This window comes from Bacillus rossius, chromosome 1 (assembly GCF_032445375.1).
Source record: "Bacillus rossius redtenbacheri isolate Brsri chromosome 1, Brsri_v3, whole genome shotgun sequence".
Taxonomy (NCBI): Eukaryota; Metazoa; Arthropoda; class Insecta; order Phasmatodea; family Bacillidae; genus Bacillus; species Bacillus rossius.
This window is the reverse complement of record NC_086330.1, coordinates 131859636-131882263: the sequence shown is the minus strand read 5'-3', so window position 1 is coordinate 131882263 and position 22628 is coordinate 131859636. Positions and strand designations below refer to the sequence as shown.

Genomic DNA, 22628 nt, shown 5'->3' with positions numbered 1-22628 from the left:
GTTTGCATCTGTTACAAGCTACAATGATCTGGGAAGGTTTAGCACTTCAGAAATTTTTACATCGCAAACATGTAAATATGCCTTTTTTATTTTAAAAATAAACATTTAATAGGTTGTACATTACTTCAAAACTTAAATTTTATGCTTAAATATTTATTTTATCCTGACTCTTTACCTAGATTTGGATTTGTAGGACAGAATTAATGTAATCTTAGTAATTCAGTGTAGAGATTCTGGTTCAAAACAATTGTGGTTTGACCAATCACTTCTTATTTTAAAGGTTTTTAATTCAAAAGCATACTTCACTTAAAGATAGACAACCAGCCAAGAAATGGAAAGATTTCAGCACATCTTGTACAGTCAAATGAGCCGTTCTCTTCCAGCAGATTAAGCGGAGCCATTGCGGCTTCTCGCTCTTGTTCTGCACTGCATGCAAAGACCCAAAATTCACTTTTGAATGGGTTGATACTGTCTCACAATCATCCTAGGATAACAAATGTGTAGAACCAGATTTTATGGTTTTACAAAATAAGTAATTTTGTCATTAAAAAGTGAATTTAATCTTTATGGCCATAAAAACACATAGAATAACATTTACAGTTCCGTTGATCAACTGCTTCAACAAAGAGTGGTAAAAGGAGGCAAGAATTTATAGTATTATATTTTAAACAATTATGTTGTAAAATATTTAAGATTTTGTCTTTAATTTTATGAATGTTGTACACGTGTCACTAATAATGTGCATAAAAATTTTGGCATGTATAAATTACAATACTACATATTGATATATGTTTTAAAAAATATACAAAGTTAAAGGCCAGGTTTCTCTGTACACCTGAAGTCACAACTTCATGTAGGCACGTTCATGTAACCTGTAAAATTTTGAAAAGTGTATTTTTGAAAAATGTGAAAAAATTAATTGTGTTGAAGTGCATTATTGGCTATAATGTAACCAGTCCAACTGTTTACAGTCATATTATTATTATTTTGATTATTATTGTAACATTAATTGTATATTTCATAAGCCGATCTTATGTCTTTAATAATTTTATTGTAAAGAGGACAACCAAAGTTAACCTATATAACACATCTAATTGCCAGAGACAACACACTTTTTAACTACAGGGTCATCTAAGCATTTTTCTTTGGAAACTTTATTCATTTGCCTTAGTTCAGCACTCTGACACGCTAATATCCAAGTTTTATTTTACTATGCAGTTAATTTGGTTTGCTGATGGTCCTATAGCTCCTTGGTTGCTAGGGACGTAAAATAAATAGTTAGAAGGAAGAAGAAGGGAGACGCCATCGCCATCTTGCAGCGGTAAGACGTTTCTTGGGCTGGGGCGAACCAAAGCCTTGGTTGCCGCCCGAGTAATTGAAGACTCGAGTCATCCGCAGTCGTGTGCTATACAGAATTCTCCATACTATTATTTGCGAGAATAGTTCTGGACTGAATAAGTCTCAGATAGGGAGTATCGGCGACATCTCGTGCCAACTTCTGCGTCGGTCCCGTTCGTCCCCGTAGTGGTTCCGGACGACTGATGTCAGCGCCAGCTACGATCGGCCACGACGTTTGGTGAGACCGATCCAAATTCAAACAGACTTTTTAGGACGAGAGGGAAGCCGATTCTTCAGCCAGACACCCGGCGATATCAGATCTTCTGTAGCTCGCCAATTTCAGCTTCCAGCGACCAGTGTTCCAGTGTCGCGGTAGACCACCTGGAGGTCCTGGGAAGAGAGCCTCAAGCCTCCGACAGCTTCTAGTTAGACCCGGCATGGTAGTCGATGTGTTCCTGTGACCTCATTTACATTTACTTAATGACGCATAGATTTGACAAAAATGCTAACATACACTATAAATGATGTTGGTTGTTCCTCTAGCTGAATTGCATGGTTGAAAGTTACTTCACGTCAATATCAAAGAACACATTAAAATCGCATGTTTTCCAGTTATGCATATTTTATTTATGGTACATGTCAAATTACGTCTAAAACAGACCAGGTCATAGGTAATGCAAATTGTCACTCGTCACACAGCACTACCAAACTTCCTTTTAACAATTACTCTCTTGACAGTAATACAATGCAGTGACGTGCTAGCTGGATTAGCAGTCTGGATAGTCACTCCAGCAGCAGCGTTCCTGAGATTTACTGCAGAGAGAATAGGCGACAAAACCCTGAGAATATTCTTATTGTATTATAATAATTATTGGCGGTGTAGTGTTTTGCAATATCTACACCGCAAAACACCGTAGAACTCCAATAGTTCACAGTGGCACCCATTATCGTGGGGCTTGTACAGTTGGCCACTGAGAGCAACGACAGTGGCGACACAATGTTGGGGCCTCGACGAGGGTCTACGCGCATTGGACGAGCTACCTAAAGTGCATTTGTGTAGTTTGCTGTAGCGTAGCATATCAGTACGTCGGAAGCACAACAAGATGGCCGACGAATGTATGTATTTCCTGAGGCACAAAAAGATCAGCTCTGACAAGGAGAAAACGGCCGGCGAGGGCCAGAAAGAAATGCTAGGCTCTGTTAGAAACGAAAACAAAGAGTACACACCCGCACTAAGCATTGAGGCAGATCAGGAAATTAGCTTTGCTCCCGAACCAGCACGCATAGAGGAAAGTAACGCTTCCGAATCAGTTGTACATGCAGTTAAAGAAAACATGAACAGTATTTCCATGGAGGATTTGATGCAAGCCTTGAACTTGGTTACTAAACAAATTAATACTGCGCTAGAATCCCAGCGTATAGAAGTAACCGAACATATATCTAACGAAATGACAAGACAGAAACTCGAACAGGCAAAAACATTAACTAACGAAATGGCTAAGCAGAGGTCGAAAGCGGCAGAACAAAACAGGTTACAACACCTTAAATTGGTAGACAAAGTAGAAGCTAAAATTGGTGATGTAACCAGACAACTAGCTACACAAATTCACGACACGCAGGAGGAAGTTCATAACATTCGTGAAACGGTAATGAATAGATTTGAGGAAATTGATGCGCAAGTAACCGAGCTACAACAACACGTAATTAATGTAGATACTACGTGCATAGAGGTTGCAAAACGTACTGCAGAGGAGCAGGTCAACAATTACGTTCAGATTAGCGAGACACAATTCGCGAACGTAAATACCGCGCTACAACGACATGAAGCGAATAGTGCAGACGATATTCGAACCATGAACAGGAAATTGATTCAGCTCGAGAACTGCGTGCAGCGTTTGTCATTGTCTGGAGCGGCAGAGCAAACACCGATAAACATTGATACACAGAGCGCGCATACGGCGGAAACGATGACGTCAACACAGTGAGACACGTCCGCGCCGTATCACCAGGCTACGCCTACTTCCAGTTCGCAACACGTGATTGCTAACACTGCGATCGGACAACCTGTAATAGTAGTAGATACATCATCTTTAAATCACCCTGCTAGGCATTGGTCAGATGAAATGCCTGTATTTTCTTCAAAATCAACGAAAAATCCACGTAAATTTATAAAATTATTTGAAGAGTACGCAGCGAGATTTAATCTTTCGGACGCAGAAAAATTAAGGTGTTTGAACAACTGTTTGAAAAGTACTGCGTATTATTAGTGGGAAGTTCACCAAACTTCTGTATCGTCATTTGGACAGTTTAAAGCAGCTTTCCTACAACAACACTGGAGCTTAAAAATTCAGGGGAATTTACGCGCTCAGTTACACGGCGAAAAATACGATCCGAAGAAAAACAAAACGCTCGAGGCCCATTTAAGCGACATGTTCGAGCGTACACCTTATCTAGACATTGTCATGAGCGACGATGAATTCGTGGCAATGATTCTAGGCCAGCTCCCGATGCGTTACCAATTACATTTGACAGGTAGAAGCTTTGACGGCATAGCAGATTTCAGGGAACAGCTACTCGCATACGACAGGCTCGACCGTCAGAATAGAAATAGCCAGCGAGAGGAATCGGAAAAATCGCCGGTAAACAGACAACCACCGCTGTATTAGCCCTGGAATCAGCAGCGTAATGACAATTATGTGGACAACAACCAACGTAAACAGCCGCACGTGAACAGTCTAATTTGGGGCAAGAATAAGCCGGCTCATAGACGAAACACTTGGTATTCAGGCCGTAACAACAACGATTTTTACCATGGAGGATCGAAGTCACGCGAGTTTGAACACCCAAAACACAACCACTCGTGGCATAACAGCGAGGAACGTGGAGAATACAGACGCGGAGGAATTATTTATGATTCAACGCCTAGGCGAGAAGGTAGGGGCGAACAGTCTAGAACCCCACCTACCTCACCGAGACGGCCTCCCAGGTCGCCGCGCTATAAGGACGACAGACATTCGCCCAAATATTCGAGTAAAAACTACGACAACTCGAAACATTATTATGAAAATCTAGGAGAGGCGAAAAAATCCGGTAGTCCGCGGAACCGACAGCCACACAAACCAAACTCCCCTAGCAAGTTATCGGTTAACCAACTGAGAAGTGAAGCCGCCGGTAATGAAGCTATTCAATTCTCACAAAACACATTCCAAAATCAACCTTCATCTTCATCGCAGTACGCAGGGTATTTTGCGAGACAAGAACCCGTCAACCCTATCACCTACTATGCAAATCCACAAGGCATAGAACCGATACTGGCGAAGTCTACGTCCAATACCGTGACTTTTAGCGCTGGTAGTAGCCAGGAAAATAGAAAGTTAAACTAGAAGTGATCGGTGATGATACGCCCCGAGCACCGATCGTGAACAGCTACTCGCGTTCGACAAGATTAAACCCCCATGAGATTATTACTGCGGAACGATCAGAGGCGTTACCGATCACCATATTACCCGACCATGATAAAGACTCGAAAGAACAAGAATCGATAAGCGAAGATATGAAGGAACAAATAGAGAAGTTTGTTAGAGCTCGTCTACATCTAGCTGCAGAACGTCGAAGTAAGCTACAGAAGCCGAAACGAATAACAAGTTAAATATAGGAGACCTAGTGCTTAAACGAACTAATCCTGTTAGTGACATGTGGAAACAGGTGACGAAGAAGCTGTTTTTATTATACAAAGGACCATTTCAAGTTTGTGAACGAATAAATGAGAACTGTTACACTCTCAAGGAAACCAACAGCGACAAGGTCATCTGAAGATTTAATTTAACGCAGCTAAGGTTTTATAAGCAACCTAAGGCCTAGATACACTAATCTATGACGTATAGGTAATAGTTGATGTTTGGTCAAGTCATCAGTGACATTCGACATGAAGCAGATTTATTGTTTGGCTATAATTAATGTTTATCCCAACAGTAAGGGAGCACTATGTTGCATCGCTAAAACAAGCATGCATGCTTGAGGCTAATTTAGTGTCCACTGCGTCAGAGTACCAGTGAAGACATTTCTGTGCGTAGAGCACTTATCGACGATTCCTTTTGTCCACTGAGCATGTAGGCCAGTGCGGACATTTGTCAATGATATGCGATTTTCGTTGTCGATGTTTGTCACACCTATAGGTGGAGTGAATTTGTATTAGCCAGTGCGTAAGATTTGAGCCATGCCACATAATTATTTGATTATTGAAATTATTGAAGAATTTGATATCTGCTGTATGTCTACGTCATGGAAGATTTGAAGATCATGAAGATAGATAGTTAAGATCCAGTAGCGTTCGTGGATTTAACACTGAATTAATTCCTATATATGATTCATTTACTCATTACCAATACTGCAGGTTACTGTTGCTTCCTTTCCTTTAGTTGGCTTTCCAAGGTCTTTGTGTCAAAGGCTGTTAAAACGTATGTCCTTCCAGTTTGCTGTTCTTATATCTACAGTTGTGAGCACATCTTCAATTGAAAATTGAAACATAACATAACATCTGGATACTGGGGATATACATAAGATGGGGAGGGACCTTGTGGATGCAGGAAACTAATAAGAACTTCATGAGAACTTTCTTCTACTTTCAGAACACATCCCAACCACCACCCACTTCCGTACATGCATGTCACAGAACCTTTAACTTCATTCACAGACAATGTACATTTAATTTTATTCCTGTAGTGAGTTTCACTTTCAGTTTCACTAGAAAATCTCTTCACAATTATTTCCTCAGATGAAACAAGCAGGAAGGCATGACGCTTCTGAGTTCAAGGTATTGGTTTAGCATTTGCACATCTTTCAGACAACACCTTTCTTTCATTCATTACCTCTTCCTGAGTGACATAAGCAAAATTCATTTTATGCAAACTACTTACAGCCCATTCAAACAGTTGCCGTGGGGTCATATTTATTCTGTGTAAGGACGTTGCAGACTTGCCCTGGCTGCCAGTCGCTTCAGTGTTCCCCCTAGACCATCACATGTATTCTTGCCATGAGAGGTGGCAAAAAAGTGCCACTCAGCTCCAACTCCAAAATCATTTACATGATACATCAAATTTGAGAAGTTACTTTTATTCTTGTATTGAGCAGCACAACCATCAGAGAAATAATATATTTTACATAAAGTGACTTTTTCTTTCAAAAATGGAATAAGATGTGTAAGAAAAGTATGTAATGCAATGACATCATGTTGGAGACAATCAGAAATTATTGTTAGTGTTCTGACTTGTGTATATAGTTTGAGAATGTTTAGTGTAGTGTATAGACTTTGAACATTTTAAACTTCCCGCCCTGTAGGGCATTGTGGTTGGTCACTCTGGAGTGGCCAGGAAGTAGGTTGGTGCACCTGTGCACAGGAAGAGGAGAGTCTGATAATCAACATGGTGGTGAGTGGACGTTGGTTACTATCGCGACACGTTTTCAATCGAACTATAGCTGGTTACAAATGTTGCATCCGCTAATTATTTCAGTCCACATCTCTTCGTGCAACAGTTAGGTTGGTAGAAATTATTTCCTCTGTTGACTCATCACGGTTGTATATTGCAAATGGATGAACTGTAGCTTGTGCATTGTTCCTATGAAATCCCTGAACTTCATCTTGCATAATGAAAGAATAATTTTCTGCAAAGTCACATACAACTACTACCTCACCAACATCTATTTTTTTTTTTTCAGATCCTTTAGGTAGTTCCCTTGCTGGTATGCGATGAAAGAGTGAGTTTGCAATATTAATAATTTAGAAATGAACAATTCTATGAAATCATCAGATGACTTCACAAGAACTTCAAGTGTGTAAACTTTTCATGCAACCCACTGCTTGAATGTTACAGTTTCAATTGAATTCTGCTCCAATGTAGTCTCCAGTGATTTTCGTATGTTATTAGTAGGGTTAGGAGTTTTCTGCACACCAAAGGCCAAAATTCTGCGATAGCGAAACACAAATTCTGCGATAGAAAACAAGAAATTCTGCGATAAGAAATGTAAAGTTCTGCAATTTATTAAAAATAGTTTATCACGTTTGAAACATGTATATACACCCTAAAGAAGCCAGTTTTTCCAACGAGCTAACAAAAACAATTTTGAATAGCTGTTTTACCCCCGCTGGCTTCTTTAAAAACGTATTTACTCAAAGACATTTTCATTTACTTTAGTGGATCACGTAATATCTATATATTTATATTTTTTAATATGCTGTGTGGCCTACATCTTGCGCCAATGGTCATAAGGTCATTCTTTCGTATTCGAAGCCTTGTATTGATCGATTAGTTGATTGATGCGCACATATTTCCATCGACTGTGACTACAGTCGTTTCATAAACGCCGGTAGGATCGCTCGCTCAATGTGCTACTCTTCTTGTAATCTTATCTTTGGATTCTCTGCAAACAAAATTTATTTAGCCGTACGTGATATTTTGGTAATTCAAACTTGTATTTTTTAACGGCATTGCCACATTAATTATATGAAAACGTATGTTTTATACAATGTTTGGAAATTATTCACTCTGCCCATAATAATTAAGATATTATTTGGGAGAACATAACCCTTGCACGCATTATTACTGCACTCAAAATGGACAAAAAAGGTACAGCAAAATCTGTGAATCTGCGATGATTCTGCGATTATGCAGGACTCTTGTAATTCTGCAAAATATTCTGTAATCGCGGAAAACTCCTAACCCTAGTTATCAGGGCCTGGACATTCTGCACACTCATGGAAAAAACATTTAATTAGGGGAGGATTACACATCATTTGAGCCACATAGTGGTGATATGTTAACAGATTTTCTCTTTCCATGAGTTTGGCCAAATTACAGCCATCTATTAACAAATTCATATTTTCGTGTGTTACACATACACATACATTGTGTGTCCCACTAGATCTTGCCAAAACCACATATTTAAGCCGTAGAGATGCAAATTTGGAGAAACCAATTTTGACACTTGGATGCTCCTGTTTGAACAAGGCATATACTTCTCTCAGCTTGTTTAGTAGGAGCATCTTTTGTTTGTGTTCTTTGGTATCGCCAATTCGAATACATAGTTACAGTCCTTTTTACCAGGCATCATTCTGCTTACATTGTCGTTTGAATAAAACATCTGAACAATATTGACGACACTGCAGACTATATTTCTCCCTGGTTTTGGATTAAGTGATGTCATTATTCCACTTTCATTCACTAACTTCTTTGATGTTCGTATCATGTAGTTCGTTGCAGTTCGGAATTCCTTCTGTATTCTGCTAATACTCCAATCTTTAGGTAAAATAGTCAAAATTTGCACCTTCATACTTCTTTCTGTACACCCTTCAAACTTTTCCTTCAATTGTTCTATTATATTTTCATCACAACTTTTTTCCTGTGATACTCCTACTTCTGGTACAGGGATTTGAAATATTATTTCTTGAATTGCAGACAATATTTTCATAACTTTTTCCCTTGCATATTTTGCTGTTATCACTTTTCTTTTCTTTATGGGTGATTCCCCTATACTTGGTAGACTGTTATTAAATGTGTGCAACACTACATCCATGCTTGATTCCTCTTCATCACTGTCAGTTGAGCTTTCCTCTTCACTGTACTCTTCCTCCCGTGTAGTACTTGCACTTGCTATTGATGAGATTTGTTTCCGACATGAATCACATACCTTCTGTCCAGTCTGCAGGTGTGGTTGTTTCTGTATTATCCACTGAAGAACATTTCTAACTGTTTTCTACTGCTTGTGTGACCCTGAATATTAAACGGATTACAGCACTGTGTATTTATGTAATTCTTTTCCATTGTTGCAAAGTATTTATCAATACAGCTAAACTTAAGAAATTCACACCAAATGTATAGCACTGTTGTCAAAGACAAAGCTGCACTAAGACTGACCTTGCTTTGTGAGACTGACGTGATTATATACACTTGTCTGAACTTGCTCTAAGAACATTGGGTGCAAAAGTGGCTCAATTCCACTGCATACCTAGTCAGTATTTGAGATGTAGCTTATGTTCCCAGATCCATCCCAAAATGAAACTTATGTCACTAAGCCAATAATGCACTTCATAACATATAATTTTTTCACATTTTTCAAAAATACACTTTTCAAAATTTTGAAGGTCAAAGGTTACATGAACATGACCTTGAAACAAATTTCTTTTAAAATTCGTAAAACTTATTTTTATCTCAAAGTACACTTTTCTGGCTTTCTATTCAGCCCTACATCAAGGTTCTCACTCAACTACAAAGGAAGTTAAAAATATTTTTATTGGACCTTGTGCAGCAAAAATTCCACTTTTTACACAAGTTGGCAACCCTGCTCTATAAAAAGTATTATTTACAGGGGGCTGTAACTTTGCTAATGCACTTTTCTGCACACCTACTGCTAATTCGCCAGGTTTTTTTTTTAATTCGGAGATGGTGATGTCAAAAATTATTATTTTCTGGTTGATTTGGCATGGAATGACCCGTATATAAAGTATCAGATTTTGGCTGCTTCCATTTACAAAATTGCTGACTAATTTTTTAAATAAATTTTTTTAACTTCTCCGCTTTTCCCAAGTACTTATTTAGAAGGGGAAAAAAAACTGGAAATGAAGGATTTTGGTTTTATCCCTATCTACAATTTAATCTTGCCTCTACAATTATTATCTGATAAAAAAAACCTTTATTTGTCATGATTTAATGATAGTTTATGCCAAAGTAAATTACATTTTCGTAAAAATAAAGTTACTGCAATACTAAACAACTATAATTCCTCTTCGTATTCTGGAGAACCTCAAAGTTTTACTTTGTCTCCACTCTAATTCAATATTTTATTAATGAATTAACATTGTTTTTTAATTATTCCACTGGTCTATATTTGCTAATTATTTGAAAATATTTAGAAAAGTTACTTCTTTACACAATTGCTATCTTCTACAATCTGATTTTAATGAAATGGCTAAAAGGTGTAACATATTTTATTGCATAATCATCACACTGTTACTTTACGACGTCAAAATTTGGAAGAAAAAATCCTTGCATAAAAATAGCATTATGATTTTGATCCCACTTAGATTCCAAGCACTTTGTGTAGGTATTAAACATGAAAGGCTATAGCTAGAGTCCTGATTATATGGTGAATCGCGATAAAACGAAATAACATCGAAAAACACATTAACGTGCGACAAAACACCGAAAAACATGTCAACACATGACAAAACACGAAAATAGGCAACATTCAGTAGCTATTATTATTTATTTAACATAAACTTCTGGTTTCTGTAGCATCATTATCGCTGGAATCAACTCGGCATGTTTTGAATTCCATTCTAGACCACTAGAAAATGAAATACAGGTTATATGTACAATGTCCGTGCTTTGTTTTGATTCTTCACTTCATAGAGTCCATAGATACATACAATGCAAAGACGTGAAACCTAGATTAGGCGGAAAAAATCTCGGAGCATGTTCCAATAAGGATGGTATACTAAAACTTTGCGACACTGAAACAGTACTCTAGCGTCTAGCCATAGAGTTTTCACAAATTTTAAAATACATCTTTTTGAGTTGCTGTTTTTGTATTGAGTATTGTTGTATATTGCTGTTTCTTGTAAGTTATAAAATGCTGGTTTTATTTAGTTTTGTTAATAAATTATGGTTTTTAACTTATACTAAAGATAAAACCGATAACACCGAAAACTCATTTTTTTAAAACGAAATTGATCAAAAAATAACACCATAAAATCGGGACTCTAGCTATAGCACCGTGCAACAACAATCACTTTTCAAGTTGCTGTCAGGCAGTTTGGTAGTTATAATGGAAAAATACAGCAATTACGATTACAATAAAACTTTTTCTAAATGTACCTGCACAATACGATTTCCCATCCAATAAGGTCAAATGTTTTCGTTCAGCCATTCTCAATAAGATGTACGTTATTTTTTCCAATGTAAGATATTGCTCATAAATTGAAATCCATTATTTGTTTGGATATTACCACTTAGTTATTTAACTAACAGAAATATGAAGATGTCCGATTTGTAAATTTTATTTTAAAGAGTTTTTCAAATGTTTTTAAACTTTATATGTTTGTCTTTGTCGGGGCTTTGTAGCGTGTATAACAATGTAGCCAGCGCTAGTTGGCATTATTCATGTTTGGTTACGTAGATGCCCCTATAGAGTGCACGCACATAGAAAAATATTGAAATAGATAGCTCACCAAATGCATGCAATAACACACTCTGTATTGTACCAAGTAAACTACATTTGATAGCCCGCACTCTTTTGTGGTTAGTGTGTACTACAAGATAGTTATGCGTTAGTTCCGGCTCAGGTTCAGGTCACCGTTTTCATTTTTCTATTTAACAAAATATGTTTTCATTGTCTCAATGTCTTGCTTCTGTTAATACAGCATTTTTTGACGTGATGTCTAATAAATCGATGAACGCCGGCTGCACGCACGAAAAAGTGTCCCGTTACGCACATTGTCCCATTTCGCTGTGTCCCATTACGCTAATTTTTTATTGCTCTTTGCTAACATGAACCTCCTAGCATCGCGACAGAGTCCGTGGCGTAATTCTGTTTTCATGCATTTCAATGTAACATTTTCATTGCTCTTTGTTAACCCGTTCCTCCTAGCATTGATGCAGAGTCCGTGGCGCAAATATATTCAATTTTATTCATAAAAGTATGCAATCATTTCATCAATGTTTTGTTATGACGTCACGTTAAACTATCGTCCGTAAACCGACTTTACAGACAACCAATTTTTTTTTTAATAAAGAAAACCATATATGGTGAAAAAAATTCCATTAACTTCGGTTAGGTTTTGATGTTTCAAATTTCAACAACTTTTACTAAAATGACATAACTTTAGTAGAACCAAATCTGAGATGCTAAACATTAAATTTTGAGTATGCAGCATTCTAAGACTTTTGCTGACTTTCATCATTTCATTGTTAAGAAGATTTTCCTGATAAGAAAATTTACCAAGCCACTACTTTAGAAATTTTCTTCAAAACACATGAGACACTATTAAATCTTGAGAATAAAAGTTCTCTTAAAGTTAATTTGCTTAATTGTTAATAGGCATGTAACAAATGTAATAAATACATAATAGCAAAACTAATGGCAGAGTTGTTAAGTTTTTTGGAATCTATAATAAGTACAGCTTCCCAATTAAGTGAACAAAAGTACTTTTAAAAGAATACAATTTTAAAATAAAAATTCAACCTCCCACGCAGAGCGAGTGGCATCTGTCAAGGTCATGTTGTTGGGGCAGTACAGCTTGGTGTCCTGCAGTTTGTGCACGGGATGATGGACATACACCCTTAACCTGCACATGTCCATCTCCTTCTCTCGTATCTTCTTGTCCATCTCTTCACGCTCTTGTATCTTCTCCAGTAAGACCTACAAAAAATTGTCATTTGTGTTTGAGTAATGTGGGGAAATTTTTCCTAGAGAACTAATATTCTTATGATTAAACTTTAGAATTGCCAATAATTACTACTGCTTTAAACATGCGTCAAGGTTACTTAATGCAAGTGAGGATACCCTGATCTGACCACTTAACCTCTGTGGCCCAAATAAAGAATACATAAATAGTGTACTGCAGTAGAGACCTGAAAAATTCATGATCGTAATACATTCGAAAAATACTGTCATATCTAATGCTTTGAAGATCAAATGTGATTTTCTCATTTTTTTTTTTTATCGTTTAGATGAATTCCTATAAAAGTTACATCATCATTTTCACTACCTTCTCTGCAAAAATATTTAAAAAAAGATGGATCACAGGGAAAAAATGCATAGCATAAAACTTGCAAATTTACTATGAACAAAACAATCTACTAAATTTTCTGTATTTGTAACAGTTTTAATTTTACTAGCAAATCTTAGCATGTCCTGCTGTGCGGCTCTATTGTACTACTTCCAAAGTAACTCTTAAGCCTTTCTGACTGCTGTCAGCTACAGGACGAGTTTAGTTGAAAAACTACATGGTCTGCCTGTGAACTGTCACTTTTGACACCAGTAAAGGGTGTGAAAGATGGGACAAGATAAAACTTTGTGATGTGTGGGGGGAGTGGGAGAGAGAGAGAGCATGCCAACGGAGTTCATCACAAAGTCCCTCCCACTTTCTCTGCAGTGGTAATATTCAATTTGTTAAATAGATTAATATCTGCAGCTTCGTGTTTTAAAAGAAGCAATGTAATTCATCCATAGTGATGAAAAATGTCACCAGAAATTCACCCGTGAATACAGCTAAACCAGAAAGCCAGTGTTGAAGAAGTGTTCACTATACTTTCTTTTGATGACTAAATTGACAGTTTAAATTTTTTTGTACCTTAAGTATTAAATTAATAAGATAAGACATTTACGAAATATAATTTTGAAAAGTAATCTATAAGCAATAGCACAATAGGTTAAACACACAAACTTTTCGTAACCGCAAATTTGGCACCAAAACACAAATTTCTCACTTTTAATGAAAACTTCACAAAATCCTCAATCTCCCATGAAAAGTGATACAAAATTTAGTTTTGCTGATTTATTTTATTGAAACAAGAATATTTATAACACTGTTTATTTCCACTGACCTATTGGCAATTATTAATTCAGATTGTGGTATTTGTCATATGAAATCATATTTATTTAGGACCTTATTTAATTTATTTTTGTCTAATTGTTACATACACAACGTGCACCATGAAAGCAACGAATACTACAGAAGGCTCCATCTCAAAACTAGAATAGAAATAAAGTCCAGAAGTACCAATACACTAAACTGACATTACTGACTTGTGTAATGTAAATATGCATTGCAATCCCGAACAGTTTTGTCAAATTCAATTCTTTTGTATTATAAAATAATATTTGTAATTTCTATTTAAACTTATTTACATCACATTTACCCTCTTTAATCGCATAATCGTCACACATATATTTTAAGGTGTCAAAATTTGGATAAAAAAAAACCTCTATGTAAACATCGAAGGATGTTTTCGGTCCCGCTATTAGATCCCGAGTGCTTTGTGTGGGTATTTTTTCCGTATAAAACAATGTATTTTAAAGTATAAATTTAATATTTATTCGGACATTACCACTTACTTATTTAATTAACGGAAATACTAAGTTGTCTGATGTGTAAATTTTCTTTTAAAGACTTTTTAAACGTTATAACCTTTATCTGTTCGTTTGCGTCGCCGCCGTGTACCACTTACAAAAACGTAGCCAGCGCTAGTTGGCATCATTCATGTTTGGTTATGTTGCTTCCCGTATAGAGTGCGCACATGTAGTCGAATATCAGTATCTCACTTATTGCACACAACGCGCTCTCTCTGTCGAGTACCGAATTAACTACATTTGATGTCCTGCACTTTTTCGTGGTATGTACTACGATAGTTATGCGTTCGTTCAGGCTCGCAATCGGATCACAGATTTTGTGTTTCTATTTAAAATTGAAGAAAGGTTTTTGTTGCATTACTTATTATTTAAATTGTTTGGCATACTCTTTTATACTTCACTTTTTAAATAAACGTACTTTCCATGAATGGGTTTTGTTTTAATGAATAACTTTATCTACCAAAATTTTTTTTTCCGCATAAACGTCGCACCTCTACTTTTCAATATTGATGTTAGTATAAAATGTACGACAATTATGCGATAAAACACGGTAATATCAATTGGACGCTGCCTTATTGGGTCAGTAGGTTGGTATTAATAACTGCTGTGTTTACTTGTTATAGATACGTTCCCCTATTAAAAAATAGTGCAGCCATTAAAACTTTGCCTCACGGATTGCGGCAAGTGAAGGCATCAGACCTGAAGTTTGTTTATGTAATGTGTAGTATAATAATATTTAGTACTGTGGTATAGCGGTGCACAGTTTGCTAGCAATGCCCAACCAAAAGTTTTGGGCAACAAACAAGAGCTTTTCAGTGAAAAGAATTGCCTAGACAGAAATACTGTAATGTGCAAGTACTGTAACTGTCAAGTGTTATGAGAAAGGAAAGGGTCAGAAGAAAAACACCTACAATTAGCTAAAAATTTAAGTAGTGCTCAAAAACACGATAAGAAATCTTCCCAATTCCAGACCTCAATTGCAACCTGTTACAATAGTGCTGGAAAGAGGAAACAGACAGTCGAGTATTTGGGAAACAGATTAACTGAAACAAATGTTAGTGCAAACATTCCACTGAAAAACTTGAAAATGTGAACATACAATAATTCTTCAACAAATATATTGAAGGAAGTTGAGATGTTCCTTGTGTGAAGAGTTCTGCGAGAAAAAATAATTGCCTGCCTTACAAAACAGGATACATAGCTACACTGAAAAATGAAGTATTTCAAATACTGTGGTAAGACACTGATGGAAGAAAAAAAATGCATTTTCATAGTTGTTGTGTAACTAGGTATAACTGGTGTTTAGAAGGGAATTTAATCATTGAGATGTTGCTGACACTCACCATAAAGATACTGTTACCTGGCGCCAGTTTGTGATTGTTCAGTTCTCTTTTGTTCATAATGTGAGTAGGTTGTGCGGTTGACTTCAACGTAAACATGAACAATGGGTATGCCATGCATACAATTCGTGTTCTGGACCATAGGACAGGTGCTGTGACTTGTGGGTTTGGACAGTTTCGTGCAATTATACCTCGCAATTATTTTGCGTGGTTCTCGCAATTATTTTGCGTGGTCCTTCGGTGGAACGTGGTTGTAACAAGGGAACTAAGCAGTGCGATGGTAAACAATAGTTTTAATTAACCAGACTAAAATATTTATCTTATTCCAATGCAGATTATGACTACGTGGTCTTCATGGTCCAACTCAGTGTGCTAAATCGCTGACCATCTCCACACAAGTGTGAATTTCATGAAAACTAATGAAATCATCAGCACAAATAACATGGGGGTGGAGTACATGTCTGCAGTATCTGAAGAACAACTCGTAAACATTGAGATCGAAGCAGTGTTTGTGAAAGAAATCTGCCAAGATATAGTAGATTTGGTTAAGAAAGTATAAGTGCATCATATCCATGTAGCCATACTCTTCATGGTGATACAAGCAAGACTGAACAGGCGCTAGAACTTGCAGAAGCCAGAAAATTTGGACCAAAAACAGAAGAATATCTTGGGATGTGTGGAAAAGTAGTCACTAAAGAAAAATTGACTGCCAAATTTATAACATCTGCCTCACATGGACACAAGAAATTGCTTGCATTAAAAGCATGTGATCCAACATCTACATTATTCAGGGGGAGTTAGCATTTTCAACCCCAGTGTATTTTTATCTACATATATTTGTGAAGGCAGTTAAAACAAGTCATGTTTTTTAAGGAACTTGAAAGAATTGCAAGTACTGATAAAAAAATAAAAATAAAGTTGGTTATGATGTGAAAGTAGATGTAGTTACACTTTTGAGTTCTCTTTTAGTCAGTTATTCAGAATTTTCTGAGGCTGCCCTCAAAACAGTAGAGCTGCCTTGTACTAATGTTGATTGTACGAGGGTTTTTTTTAGCGACAAACATCACAATCTAAGACATAAAAACCTTGACTTGTTCCGTAAGATTTACTTTGAGAGGAAGAGTACAGAGTAAATACAAGGAAAAATCAACATTATTGAAGTGAACTTTTATACTTGGTAATTTTTTGTACTTATATTTTCAATTTTCCAATGAAACACCTATGATTAAAAAAAAAAACATAGGTATATGTGGCAGGAATGATTCTGAACCATGCCAAGTATTTCTAACTTCGTCAAATGTAAATCTGTTATATTAATTAAAATGTAATTTTTCAACCTGTTTTCCTGAATAATGCCATTAAAATATTGTGACTATTGTTCAATAAAACTTTTGTGGGAAAAAAATAAATAAAAAAAACCACCACGCACACAGCTGTTTATGAAAAATTAACCTTTCATTTCTCAGGTCTCATGGATTAGTGTCAGCAGATATAAGAAATCTATTAATCATCAATAATTACTTATGTTTTATTAAACAAAAAAATTACATTGTTTGGGAACCATGCAGTCCATACTGTAAGTTAAATGTAAGTGGAATAATTACTGTGCACAAACCTCCAAAAATAATCCCAGTATTAAAAAAAATGAAGTATTAAATAACAACACAAACCAAATAAAAAAAACTAGTAAAACTACAATAGTATTTTTTTGGTCTTTTTAATTACCAACAGGAACAAAGCATTTGGGACATGTAACATTAAACTTGGAGATGTCATTGTGTGATTTTGGATAATTTTTTAAGTAGCAGTCCATCTACTTTAGATTTTTAATACAACAAAGGTTTAAATATGTCCAAACCAAACCCCTGAATAAAGTGCTCTGTAATACCACTATAAACAATAATGCACAGCAAAACATCATAATTTCTTACTTCAAGAAATCACAAATTTAGTAGTTTAGCCTATTTAAAAGATGCTTTGAGTTAATGTCACTTATTTTATACAAATTTATACTCATTGGGACTATTTTCATCCTGACACATCATTTAATTTCAAACAAAACATCTGCAAATGTACACCAAGAACATACACATTTAATAGTAACTATTATCTGTATGTGTAGTTCTAACAACATGTAAACTTACTTTACACTATCAAGCATTCTGCAAGGTACCTTGATGTGAGGAGGGAATTCTTCAACAGTCATAGCCTCGCAGTTGCGCTCCTTGTCTATCTGTCTGTACATCAACATGTAGGCATTTGTACTGGAGCTGTAGGCACCCGAGTAGTAGCCCCTCATAGGCCCCCCGCCGTAGGTCTTCTTGATGTCGTCGTACGTTATCTGCCGTGACAACCGTCAATAATCTCATCAACAATGCTTGTTACTCTTCTAACAGTTAGAAAAAATTGACAAATATGGATACTGCTAACAAACTATAAATATAAAAAATTTAATTTTACACTAAATAATTTATCTGAAAAATACACTATAATGCAATTACTCATTCGTTCTGCTCTGTAAGTGTTATCTTGTGTCGAAGACTATTTTGCAAATCTAGTGACTTTTTTTTTATCTAGTAATGCATGTTTTTTTCCCCATCGTGACTGCTTTGTGTGTTATAAATAGACTAAAAGTGGAAAATGTATCTTATCTGGAGTCGCACAAAAAAAATCTATTTAAATCTTTTTGATCTTACAAAATGTACAAATGGTTTTCAATTAATATCTTTTGTGAACATTTGTCTCATTCACTTAAATGAACATGTGGAAAATAAACCCTAAATAAAAAACATATCTATGAATAATCACTTTTCCTGAACCTCACAGAAGAATGTAATAGAAGTGGTAAGAAAGTTAACCCTGTATTATCCTAGTCTGTTGCTGCCACTTTCTTGTATAAAAACTTTTCAGAAAAAAACATATGAACATATAAAAAGTTACGCTATGCACAGTATAAGCAAATAACAAAAAAAAAAAGTAAAAATGTGAGTCAGTTGTGCTTATCTGAAAAAACCACCACCCTTTTTGGCCAAACTACAAACAATACAGGTATAACAATATCTTAAATCACTACTAGAAAATAGTTTTAATTATTTAATACCACACTCTTATGCTATTTCTGATGCAATTGTTAACAGCTCAACCAACTATTGTAATGGAATCCACATATTTTGTGTGAAATGCAGCAAATAAACCATTACTATTACGACAAAGAGTCATGAAAACACAGTTTGCAAAAATTTTATGTCCATAACAGCAGACTGAAACTGGATACAACTTATTTTGAGAGGTTAAATACTCGACCTGAACTTGAAGATAAAGTCCTGTCCTCGTAAACCACCTTCTTAAAACAATAACTATGGTGAAGGGTACTTGTTGCAGATCAGCAAATAACCTCCAACCCATGCATGGATAAACTATAAAAAAAGTACCCTCACAAAATATGTACCTGAAAACAAATGTCAATGTCCTAAGCTGGATTAGGAATGGCTACTAGAGGTGTGTTATTGTAGGTATAAGCAAAGTTAAATTTTATCTTGACGTCATCTTTACTATCCTTTCAACTGCAAATAGGTACATTATAAACAGGTACAAAATAGTTTCTTTCACAAAATACATAGTTGAATAATTCTGATATAATACTGATAATACTGTATAATACTGATCCCTGTAACTGTAACAACCATAACTTGCACAAATTTATAAGCATAACATTAAACTATTATAGTTTACAGTATAAAGTCCCGCAATCGGACTCTCGCAAACCAAAGCTAGCTAGCAGTGAATGTCAAAAAGAGAAAGAATCAAATAGATACAGCACATTATGCCACAAACGGCCTAACTTGTTAACGTAGACCAGACTAATATAGAACTGGCACAGCATGATACAGTTACTACAAAAAAAAAAAGAGAAAAGAATTGAAAAATTATTTAACTACAAAACCGTACGTACCACGAGACTACTCGACATGGTTACCCTACTGCAGAATGCCAAACGTAATTTCCAAGTGGCAAGCCGAAACAAATAATTTAGAATAAATATCATTAAGCTACATAACGATCACCTGACGTTAAGAACAGGGCCACAACCTGTTGGTGCCCAAGCACACAAACCCAAGTTCCGCGAAGAAGCTTACCATGTCGAGAGCTCGCCAGCACCGTACCCCTCACTGACTTAAAAGGTTACAAAAGGAACTACATGCTTCTCAAATGCAAAGTGACCCGACACTGTTGGTGGCTACAGCTAAAAAGGCCTCGAAACCTAGCACCTAAAATCCTCGAAAGCAGCACCCCAGAAGGGGAACCGCGCAAGTGCAGTAAACCAGAAGGGTGGGGGATCAATTACCAATTGGCCGGAGAAGGAATCGTGACATAATTAAAGGGGAAAGGAGGGGGAATGGGTAGGAGGGGTGACAACTACGCCGCGCCGAAGTCGAAGTACATGACGTTGTCATTAAAATGGGATGAAAAAAATTAAAATACTTACTCGAGTAACTGATTGGTCGTTGAAGCAAAACCACTCACGACTGCTGAAATCTTTGATATAGGCATAATAATGCCCCCCAGTGGCACTGCCAGAGTGGATCATGATAGAGAACAGTTCATACAGATATGGCCCTCTTTCCAGGGTGTGCCTGCGATTCTTCTCATTTTCATGCAGGTTGCGACCATTTGTCATGTCGATTCCCTCATCGTCATCCTGAAAAACAAAAAGCGATAGAAGACCAAGAATAACAAAGAAACAATGTCTCAACACAACTAGTGAAGAGTTAGAATATAGTATGTATAGTATGCCCACTATAACTGTTAATAAAACAAGCTAATAAAAATTTATTGATTTATTAATAAAAACAATTCTCATTTCTCTAAAAAAACATTTATGATAAAGTTTATGATAAAGTTTATGAAAGAGAGAGAGAGAGAGAGAGAGAGAGAGATAGCGAGAGAAAGAGAGAAAAAGAGAGAAAGAGAGAGAAAGATAGAAAGAGAGAAAGAGAGAGATACATCAAATCAAGTAGCGAAAAATCTCAGCTGAGTTCATTAATATGCTACATCTTACCAAAGAGTAGAATTGGAGACTTTTTTTGGAAAAAAAGAAAAAGCACTGTAACTCCCATAATATGGAAAATATCACATCCGTTTGAACACATTATAACTCTGAGTAATACCAAAATAATTTTTTCTGAAAAAGTTTTTCATATGACTAACCAGAACTGCAAAGGGTTGAAAAAACAAGGGTTGGAGGACAAAAAAAAATCATAACTCCCTTCATAGACACATCAAATTTGTACAAATTATGTATTATATGGACAAACCACTGCTGGAAGTGGCTGAAAAATGAGGGGTTAGAATTTAAAAAAATCCATAACTCCCTTAGTAGGTACACAATCTAATCCATTCATATCTACACTAATATTATAAAGAGGAAAGATTTGTATTTTTGTGTGTATGTTTGTAATGAATAAACTCAAAAACTACTGTGCCGGTTTCAAAAAATTTTTCACCCTTAGAAAGCTACATTCATCCTGAGTAACATAGGCTATATTTATTGCTAGAAAAGATAAAAAATACTTACTAAAACTTTAGTAACGTAACCCAATATGTAAAAATAATGCCAAAAAACATCTTACATCACATGCGCTGCTGAAACAATTGATGATAGAACAAAAGTATGTCCTACAATATTAAAGAACATATTAAAGAACATATCAATAACAACAAAAAACTTTGCGATACTACGAGGGTTATTTTTTTTTCAACCTCCGATCGGCTGTAATAAAAAAACGGGAATGAATTGGGAAATTATTTTAATGTCAAAAGAAACGTACATCTTTACTCTATTTTTCCACATAATCACCGTGCAGATTGAGGCATTTGTCGTACCGATGCACCAGCTTTCCAATACCCTCTGCATAAAATGATGCCTCCTGCCTATTCAGCCACGTTTTAACAGTGCTCTGCAGTTCATCATTGGTGTTGAAGCGTCGTCCTCCAAGCCACTTTTTCAACGTGGGGAAAAGGTGATAGTCACTCGGTGCCAAATCCGGACTGTAAGGAGGGTGATCAAACACTTTCCATCGAAATCTTGCAAGGAGTTGTTGTGTTACGGCGGCACTATGCGGTCGGGCGTTGTCATGAAGCAAGACAACACCAGATGTCAGCATTCCTCTCCGCGTGTTGCGTATTGACTGTCTTAGCCGTCGTAGTGTCGCGCAGTATGCAGCAGCATTGATTGTTGTCCCTGGCTCCATGAAATCAACCAGTAGCACACCTTGGTGATCCCAGAACACTGTAGCCATCTGTTTCTTGGTGCTGAATGTCCGTTTGAACTTTTTCGGCTTGTTTGGAGAATAGGTGTGCATCCACTGTTGTGATTGAAGTTTTGTTTCTTCATTATCGAAATGAATCCATGTTTCATCACCTGTCACAGTTTGAGTCAAAAAGTGTTCACCATCGTCTGCGTAACGCAGCAAAAACGACAAGGCTGATGCCATTCGCCGCTCCTTGTTGATGTCAGTCAACATCTTGGGTACCCATCTGGCACAGATTTTCCTGTATCCGAGATTGTCTGTAACAATGGCGTATAGGGCTGACCTTGATATGAGCGGAAATTGTTCAGACAGTTATGAAATCGTGAATCGACGTCTCTCACGAACAACTGCATCAACTCTCTGAACTGTTTCATCTGTTGCTACCGACTTCCTTCCTTGTCCACCTTCATCATGAACATCAATACTGCCTTCGCGGAATTTCCGACACCACTCTCGCACAACGCCATCGCTCATAAAGTTTTCACTGTTCACAACACTCATTCGGCGATGGATT

At 36.4% G+C, this 22628-nt stretch overlaps 1 protein-coding gene across 6 annotated transcripts in view; it reads right to left on the bottom strand.

The window, feature by feature from the left end:
* LOC134546158 (ubiquitin carboxyl-terminal hydrolase 47) overlaps positions 1 to 22628 on the bottom strand; it is a 120971-nt gene that overhangs the window by 41913 nt on the left and 56430 nt on the right. For all 6 annotated transcript variants that reach the window (XM_063388722.1, XM_063388723.1, XM_063388720.1 and 3 more), the window contains 3 exons: positions 20290 to 20502; positions 17977 to 18144; positions 12574 to 12750 (listed from right to left, as the gene is read on the bottom strand). In XM_063388722.1, coding sequence (XP_063244792.1) covers positions 12574 to 12750; positions 17977 to 18144; positions 20290 to 20502 — 558 coding nt within the window. The remainder of the gene's footprint in view (positions 1 to 12573; positions 12751 to 17976; positions 18145 to 20289; positions 20503 to 22628) is intronic.